The sequence below is a fragment of the Cebus imitator genome, unplaced genomic scaffold, assembly GCF_001604975.1.
Source record: "Cebus imitator isolate Cc_AM_T3 unplaced genomic scaffold, Cebus_imitator-1.0 Scaffold299, whole genome shotgun sequence".
In the NCBI taxonomy this organism is placed as follows: Eukaryota; Metazoa; Chordata; class Mammalia; order Primates; family Cebidae; genus Cebus; species Cebus imitator.
The window spans coordinates 386,023-394,512 of NW_016107614.1; the positions used below are offsets into that span (position 1 = coordinate 386,023).

Consider the following 8,490-nt stretch of genomic DNA (forward strand, 5'->3'; position numbering starts at 1 on the left):
AGCCTCTAAGCCCACCACTGTTCAGAACCCCTGCTTTTGTCACCTACTATTTTCCCTTAGTTTTTAGCAGCGGCTTGATGTGGTATATGTCTGGTTTAACCAGTCCCCTTGATCTTTTTTATAATCAATAACATGGGGGTGGAGATCCTGAATCAGATCTTAGCAGAGATGCCCTCATGCGGGTTGGCTGTCCACGCGTGTGGAGGGGTCCTCACACCCCCTCATCAGATCTTAGCAGAGATGCCCCCATGCAGGTTGGCTGTCGTGTGTGGAGGAGTCCTCGGACCCCCTCTTAGATCATCTCCACATACTCCCCCAGGTCTGAGATTCATTACCCATAGCAGGTTTCCGTCACACACAATGTCAGATCAGCGAAGGGCCTCTCCATCCCGAGGGGCTTTCCCTCCTAGGGGAATGGGCAGAGAACAAAGGGGCTCCTAATTCAAGGCAGGCCTAAGAGAGGGTCAGAAAGAACTTTAGCTGGGGGTATTTACAGATGTGATCTCTAATCCTTGAGAATTCTTGAAAAATAGGCAAGGTGCCAAAAGAAGAGAAATGGCCTGGCCCTCCAAAGGAAAAAGCAAACTCAGGGAATTAAGGACAGTGAACTTGCCCCTAAGCCCTGGTGACGTTCTGCAGCAGCCCGTTGAGGGATGTGTTTGAGCGCCAGCGCTCCTCAGCGACAGATACGGCCGCCTCTGCAGTGTCCGAAGGCCCCGGTGTGCTGACCTAGGCCCTCCTGTGGGTGTAGAGGCATCACCACTTTGCACTGTCAGACTCTGCATGGAGTGAGAGCAGAGACTGACCCGAGCACTTCCCATCCCAGGCATTTCAGTTCTTAGTGAGAAGTCAGGCGCACAGGGGAAGAGAGGGGCTTTGGAGCTCTACTCTGGCTCTGGCTCTGCCACTCACTCCCTAAACCGGCAGCCTCAGCACCCTCATCCGTAAAATGGAGAGTTTTGCCTGCGGGGTTCAGCACAGTGCCAGCCTGACGTGGGAACCCCCTGGACGATCAGCTGCCATTACTCTCCTGCGTCCTGGAGGTGACCCGTCCTGGTTAACAGGCAACCCCTCTGGGAAGACCCAGCACAGCCACACAGCAGCAGGAGGCTGGCGCACGGCCAAGAAGGCAGGAAGGGGGGCGGGCGGCTGCAGCTCCTCCTCTTCCTGCTTCCTCCCTGCTCCACCCCCTGCCTAGGGCAGTGCAAAGGCCAATCGCTAGCAAACTCCCTGCCTAGCAAGGCCCAGCCTGGGGCAGAAATGGCTGCAAGTGGCCGAGGACTCTGCAAGGCTGCGGCCGCCTCTCCCTTCCCTGCTTGGAGACGAGCTCACTCGGAAGCCCGGGGAGGGCTAAAGCCTGAGTATGATGCGGTGGTAATAGGAGCAGGTAAAGTGGTAAAGCAGGCTGGGCCAGAGCTGAGGGGTGGAGAGGCAGCCCTGCTCAGAGCCTGGTGGGGAGGGGAGGCTTTGCCAAGCCCCACTCCTCTCTCCTCGGGCATAACCCAGCCAGAAGCTTATGTGATAGCAGAGGCTGCAATGGAAAGCCCTTCCATCTGGCAGGCAGGCACCTGGGATTCCGGTGCTGGCGCCGCTGTGTGGCCTGGGTTAAATGCTTGCCTTCTCTGGGCTTGGATCTTCCCATGAAGAATGACGAAGCCTAGGTGTGCTCAGGGTTTTCCCTATATCTCCTGCAAAATGACCTAGTTTCTACCACATTCTCAGAAAGCCTATGGTTTGTCAGGGTTGGACGGCACCCTGGGACAGCAGACAAGCGAAATCCATCCACCTCCAGTGCCGAGTTCTGATCACACTACCTTATCACTGAGGCCTCCCAGACAGACCGTGAAATCCAGCCACCCCCAGTGCCCTGAGTTCTGTTCTTACTACCTTACCACTGAGGCCTCCCATCCTCAAAGGAAACTGTGGTCACTTCATAAAGGCCAGTTAGGATAAAATAGAACTGAGTCCCAGAGTTCCTGCTGCATGTCTACAGAGGGAGATGGCCCCCACTGCCTTCCACCTCTGGGATATTTGGGGGTCTGCGGGGATCCTGCCACACTTTGCCAATCCCTAGGCTCAGAGTATAAAAGTCTACTGGGTGCTGGGGGAAGAGGCAGGCCCAGGACCAGGTGGCCTTTCCTTAGTGCCTTCCAGTCACACTTGCAGAGGGCCCCAGATGTGTGATTGCCAGCTAGCTCTATACAGAGATAGTGACGGGACTGGAAGCAGACGGCACTCTTCATGCAGTTCTGCGGGCAAGCCTTCACTTTTGTATGTGCAAGAGCCGTGCGAGCTGGTAGATACTCAACAGTCACCTCTCCAGGGAAAAATGTGTGATGTGTGTGTACGTGTGTATATGTACGTATATATCCACATGTGTGTATGTGTACATGTGTATGTATACATATACACATATAAATGTGTGATACATAAGTACATATATTTTAAATATTGAAATAGATACGTTACACACAATTTTACAAATAAAAATGCAATACTCTCAATTTAAATGCAGTGTAGCCAACTGATTCTTACCAAAGACTTTCTTTGATTTTTGCCAAACTCAGTAGCCAACCTATAGTTGCAATTGACAAATGAGGGTAGCTCCAAAGAGAACAGTGCTCCATATTTTCTGTGAAGAGCAGGATGAGGATGAAACAAGTGAAACAGCAAAGATTATGTCCCAGCTTTACTCCTTTAAATGACAAGAGTTATGTTACTCAAATAAGTTAATGTTTTTCTAATACTAGAATATTTTCTTCACTTTTTTTCCTATTTATTTATGCTGTAACAGCTAACACTGTTAGGTATAATCTGCATTATTACTATTTTCCCATTGCTTTCTTAAGCCTGACCACAGAACAATAAATTCAGCCCTGCTGTGTAATATTTGCTGTTGACGGTGGTGTAAATACTCCCACCATAGCCTTTTTTGTCACCAAGATGAAGTTGTTGGATGTGATTTGGGAGAGATACCCAGTAGCATGTCATTGTATAGTGTGTCTACCATGCAGATATGTACTTAGAGGCAAATGACTGCAACGGCATGGCTAACAGTTAAATGGAGTAAAAAAAAATAGGAGGTAATGTGTTTTGAGTATTTATTGCCTTTGTTTTTAATATAATTTATTTAATTGTAAGCTTATATAATTTCGTTTGTAACAATGGCTGTTTGACAGCCAGCTCACAAACTTCCTGGGCTGGTGAGAGCCATCTCCAGCACCTCGCTTAGCCTCAGACAAGCCCCGCTGCCCCCTTCCGTGCTCAGCCACAGCTCCCACCGCGCTGTCTCCTAATGGGGAAGGTTGACTCTAGGTCGCCAGCTGCCTTGGTGACTTGCCTACAAGTGCGAGTGAGTCTCAATGTGTGAGCTTTTCCTTGACATGATTTCTTTAGTTGCTAAACATACCATGAATCCAAGGCATCTTGGGCCTGAGTGAGGAACAGAGTGGCATCTTCTGAGACAAGGTTTGCCTCTGAGTCCCTCAAGTCACACTGGCACCTGGCAGCCACCTTGAAGATGCTCTGACTTAGTCATTTGACTAAATGTGTCTAAGAATGACTGAGGAGCTTGTTAAAATTGAGATTCCTGGCCCTGTACCTGGTGATGAGCATTCTGAGGGCAGAAGGTGACTCCAGCCAACACTGTCTGATGCCGGCAGCTACAAAGCCCACGCCCAGAGCAGCTCCTCAAGGGCCAGGCGCCTGCTGTGGGATCCCCGAGGCAGGCCTGGGATTCATGGGGCCCACAGCTGAAGTCCTCTTCAAGGGAACAGCAGCATCAACAGAAGCCAAGGAGGGCTCAGCCAGAGCTTGGGGGTGGGTACTGGGAGGGGGTCTTGTGCTTTGGATCCTTGGCCTTAGTCATTTGAGGTCTGCCGTGATTGAACTGGACCCAGTTGCCTGGAAAACTTTGAGTTTTCCAAGACTGGCTTTGGTATCTTATGTTCCACACCAAGCCCATGGGTAGCGAGTGCCGCTCCAGCCCTGATGAGCTCAGAAACACCTAGGAGGTTGTGTAAACGTCAATTCCCAGACCCCTCCTCAGGGGTCTATTCAGCAGGTGTTTCACAGAACCAAAGTTTCATGAGCTAAAATTAACTCTTACCATGTGAGAAGCTAGTTGGTTATAGTTCATCTTAAAAAGTGCTGCTTGATGTACTCTTTATCTGTATGGGCTTTTGAAATGTTCCTAAGGAAGTTTAAACAATCTGCCGGTTGGAACTCATGAACAGATGGAATCTGAGTTTGAAAACCCCCGTCTCTCAAAGACACATGCAACAGACTAAAGGCAGATAGTCCTGGGCTCGGCTCAGCCTCTGCTGTTTACCAGGGCTTGGTGCCAGAGCGTTGTCAGCTGCCCTGAGTCTTGAGCTTCTTCACATGGGAAACAGAGGGTGCCGGGGACCCTGCAGTGTGGCAGGGATGAGATAAATGGGAGCTATTTGTCTTTTAATTGGTGCGGATGAACAGTCTTGGAAAAGGTTCTGTGAAACACCTGCTGAATAGACCCCTGAGGAGGGGTCTGGGAATTGACGTTTACACAACCTCCTAGGTGTTTCTGAGCTCATCAGGGCTGGAGCGGCACTCGCTACCCATGGGCTTGGTGTGGAACATAAGATACCAAAGCCAAATTCAGGGCTGTCAGCCCAAGGTGCCCTAAAGCACAGCTAGCCACTCCAGCACATGTTGAAGCTATCTGTGTTTACTGCATGTGGGTGGAACCATTCATATTTTATTTTTGGAACCCTGGAGACTGGCAAAAACAAACCCATGTGGATAAAGCCTTCTAGGGACCACTGTGCTGATTGTGAACCACATGTGGGCAAAACAAGCCACGCTTGACAGCAGCTACCCACATGACCAGCACTCCCCTGGATGCCAGTGATGCCATGTGAGACGGAACGTTGGCGCACCAGCATGCCAGCCACCCATTGCTTCTCCTTCTTGCCAAGTCAACCATGCTGCTCCCTCAGACACCGTCACCTGCACCCCACAAACGATGGAAGCCCCGGCAATGCTCTCATTAGCCCTTCACTCCAGCAGAGCCACTGACTAAGCCAGGCGAGCAGGACTTATCCAGCTAAGGCAAGAACCAGGGTTTTCTGACTCCTTGGAGATCCGGTATTTCATGGAGTTGAGCTACATGCTGTTCCAACATCTGAGAGCAGGAAGGGGAGAGGAGGGGCCACCAAGGATCTTCATGGGCTTGGGGACGGGGAGCAGTGAGCACACTCCTCAAGGACTGTGTCCGTCTGCCCACCCGCTGAACAGTGATGCTTTCCTTCCCTCTCCCCTGTCTTATTGCAGGACACAACGGACTGGTGGCTGTGAGTACCTCCCCACTTGATCCCACTTCCCTGACCTCTGGGCGAGTGGCTCTCAGCAGCCTGGGAGGGAGTGCGAAGAAGCAGGTGGGATAAGGGCCTCAGGAGAGAAGGAGGAGGCAGGCTAATCGACGCTCTGCTGTCCAGTGCTGACCAGGGGCTGGGTGGATGTGCATCTGCAGCCTGTTGAGGACATCACAGGCTCCTTTCCTCTCCTTCCCCTAATGGGGAAAGGTGGTTTCCCCCATGGCCTGTGAGGGAGTCAGGGAGCTTCCAAAAGCAAGCTGACAAGGCGGAGAAGCATGTAACCAACACAGCATGGGAACAGGTGGGAACCAGGGGACTGGGCACCTGGGGCAGGGTGGGGCCCTTGACTCCAGATCACAGGCAGCCCTGTGTCCAGAGCCCTGTCCTCCCAGCCAGGTCCAGGCCACGTACCACCCTGTGTACCCTGGGGTACACAGCCACTATGTGGCCAAAGAGTGCCCTGGAGACATTGAGGCGCTCAGCCTAGCAGAAAGGCCAGCACCCTGTCCCCAGCACAACTGACTTCCAGATCCCAACCCGAGCTGGGTAGCCCAGAGCTAGCCCTAGCCTAAGCTTCTCAAACCTAAGTCCAGGTACCTCCAGGAGGCCACATAAGGTATTCAAGGCCACAAAACAAACATGGAACAACTTCCTGAAGCAGTGGCAGCTCTAGAATATCAATGTAGAGGGAAACAATGTGAATGTGCTAGTGGACTGATGTTAAACCTTAATATTTACCTGATGTGTAAGTTTTACTTGAATATTTTACATGGCTCATTTTGTATTGCAATGGATCAGTAATTTAAAACATTTATTTTATTTTATTAAAAAAAAATTTTTTTGAGATGGAGTTTTGCTTATCACCCAGGCTAGAGTGCATGACACAATCTCGGCTCACTGCAACTTCCGCTTTCTGGGTTCAAGCAATTCTTCTGCTTCAGCCTCTGGAGTACCTGGGATTACAGGTGCACATCTCCACACCCAGCTAATTTTTTATTTTTAGTAGAGACGGGGTTTCACCATGTTGGCCAGGCTGGTCTCGAACTCCTGACCTTAGAGGACCCACCTGCCTCAGTCTCTCGAAGTACTGAGATTACAGGTGTAAGCCACCATGCCCAGCCTGATTTTATATTAATATAAACAAAGATTCATCTCCCCGCTCTGCCACTTTCTATTTGTGAAGGTTAAGGTGAGTCACTTAGCCTCTCTGAGTTGAGGTAGAATGGAAAAATGGCACCTGCCCTCACAGAGCTGTTGTGAAGGTAATAGATCATTTGCTGCTAGGACCTAGCGCATGCAGCCTTGCACACGTGGTGGCTATTATTGGAAGTTTCCAGCCCAAGGAAGGCTAGCATCCATGCCCTTCTGCCAAAGCCCACCAGGAACACACTTGTAGTTAGTCTAGTTGGGTTTCTCACTCTTTGCAGTGAGGGAAGTCTGCATCATGGGAACCTCAGGATGCCTCAGTAAGAAGGTTTTAGAAAGAACCTAGCACAGGATTTGGGCTTTGGTTGATGATTCGAGGGAAGGCTTGAGAAAATAGGGGTTGCCGTAGATTCGATACTGTCAGGAAGGAGGGACAGCCTGCAACTGGGCAGCTCAAGAAGTCTGAGCTGTAGGGAGGAAAGACGAGTGTAAGGAGAGGAGTTATTGGTAAAGAAGCAGCAGTCACTCACTTCAGCCAAGACAGGGGTTTGGTGTTAGGTACGGAGACATTGCTATTGTTGGTGCTTGCCTCATTGTATCATCGTCTCAGAGAAACCTTGTTGAGGTTGTCAATCTGTGAGATCGTTCCCGTGTCATAGGAGAATGATGCAGTTTACCTTGTGTGCCAGGCCTCAGCCACTGAGTGACGGCTGCTGTTTCTCAGTGGGATGTGTTAGGAGGACAGATGCTGGTTTCACACTGTCTGGTTTCATTTCCCAACACCTCTACTCATCAGCACTGTGAGCCTGAGGCAAGCTGTTACGCTCACTGAGCCTCCGTTTTCTCAACTGTAAAATGGGAGAATCAGTACCTACCTCGTGGCTGGTGGGAAAAATTAAACAAGACGATGTACTCACTGTTTCTGGCACATAATAGTTTCAAGTGAGCTTTTTGAGAAGTCTTTCTCATGACACCATTCCTGCGGTCCCACTGGCATCAGTGGTGGTGGAAGGGCCAGCATTTTAGATTGGTAGACTTATGACCAGTTTGGTTCAACAAATATTTATTGATTTTTCCACTAAGTGCTAGGAAAAAAGCTAATAGAAATCCTTGCATCATTTGTTCTCCCAAAATAAAGCTCTGCTATGAACAGCTTCATTTATGGGCACATTCTCTGTGCCAGGGACAACTTAAAGTCCTGTCTAAGGACCAGCTCAGTTCATCCTCACAGCACCTTTATGAAGTGGGTAAAGTCAGGACTATTTTCATTAGCCCCATTTTTGCACATGAGCAAACTGAAGCCAGGTGGATCAGGTACCGAGGCTGCAGCAGCAGAGAGAGAACAAGGGGCTGAACCTGGGCGGAGGGGTCAGCATTCACAAGTTCGACCTCACCATGCTGCGACCGTAGGAGAAATGAGGTTTGCTCCCTGCCTGGAGGAGAGGGACGTCCCAGGGCAGGGTGGCAGGAAGCAATGTGAGTCCCCAAGGCATAGGCCGCTAAGGAGGGAAGACTGCCTTCAGCTGGGAAGTGGAGGGGCAGAACACAGGCATGTTGGATCTTAGAGGACATCTATGAAAGGCGAGAGTGGAAGGAGAAGCACAGGGAGGGGCATTCCCAGAGGCAGAAACAGCACGAGCAGGTGGGGAGGCCGTGGGTGGGGTGTGGTGCACACTGGCCTAGAGTGAAGACCTTAGTCTGCGGGTCAGCTCCAGGGAGCCTGGACGTTTCAGAGGGATATAGGGAGGGCCCCGTGTGCCACCCCCTCTTCCCAGGCAGCATACCTGCAGAGACTGGGGGTGAACACCGCCATCTTCGAGACACGCCATGTGATCGGCGGTGCAGCAGTCACTGAGGAGATCATCCCAGGTGAGCTCTGATATGGCATGGAGGAGCAGAGGGCAGTGACTCCTGGTGACGGTCTTCATCCCCGGTGACCCTGGTGACGGTCTTCATCCCCGGAGACCCTGGTGACGGTCTTCATCCCCGG

At 50.9% G+C, this 8,490-nt stretch overlaps 1 protein-coding gene across 1 annotated transcript in view; it reads left to right on the forward strand.

The window, feature by feature from the left end:
• Nucleotides 1-218: 218 nt before the first annotated feature.
• Nucleotides 219-8,490, forward strand: part of PYROXD2 (pyridine nucleotide-disulphide oxidoreductase domain 2) — a 31,442-nt gene continuing 23,170 nt past the window's right edge. The window contains exons 1-3 of the mRNA XM_037729329.1: nt 219-1,387; nt 5,311-5,330; nt 8,276-8,377. Of these exons, the coding sequence (XP_037585257.1) occupies nt 1,261-1,387; nt 5,311-5,330; nt 8,276-8,377 (249 nt within the window). The 5' untranslated portion in view covers nt 219-1,260. The remainder of the gene's footprint in view (nt 1,388-5,310; nt 5,331-8,275; nt 8,378-8,490) is intronic.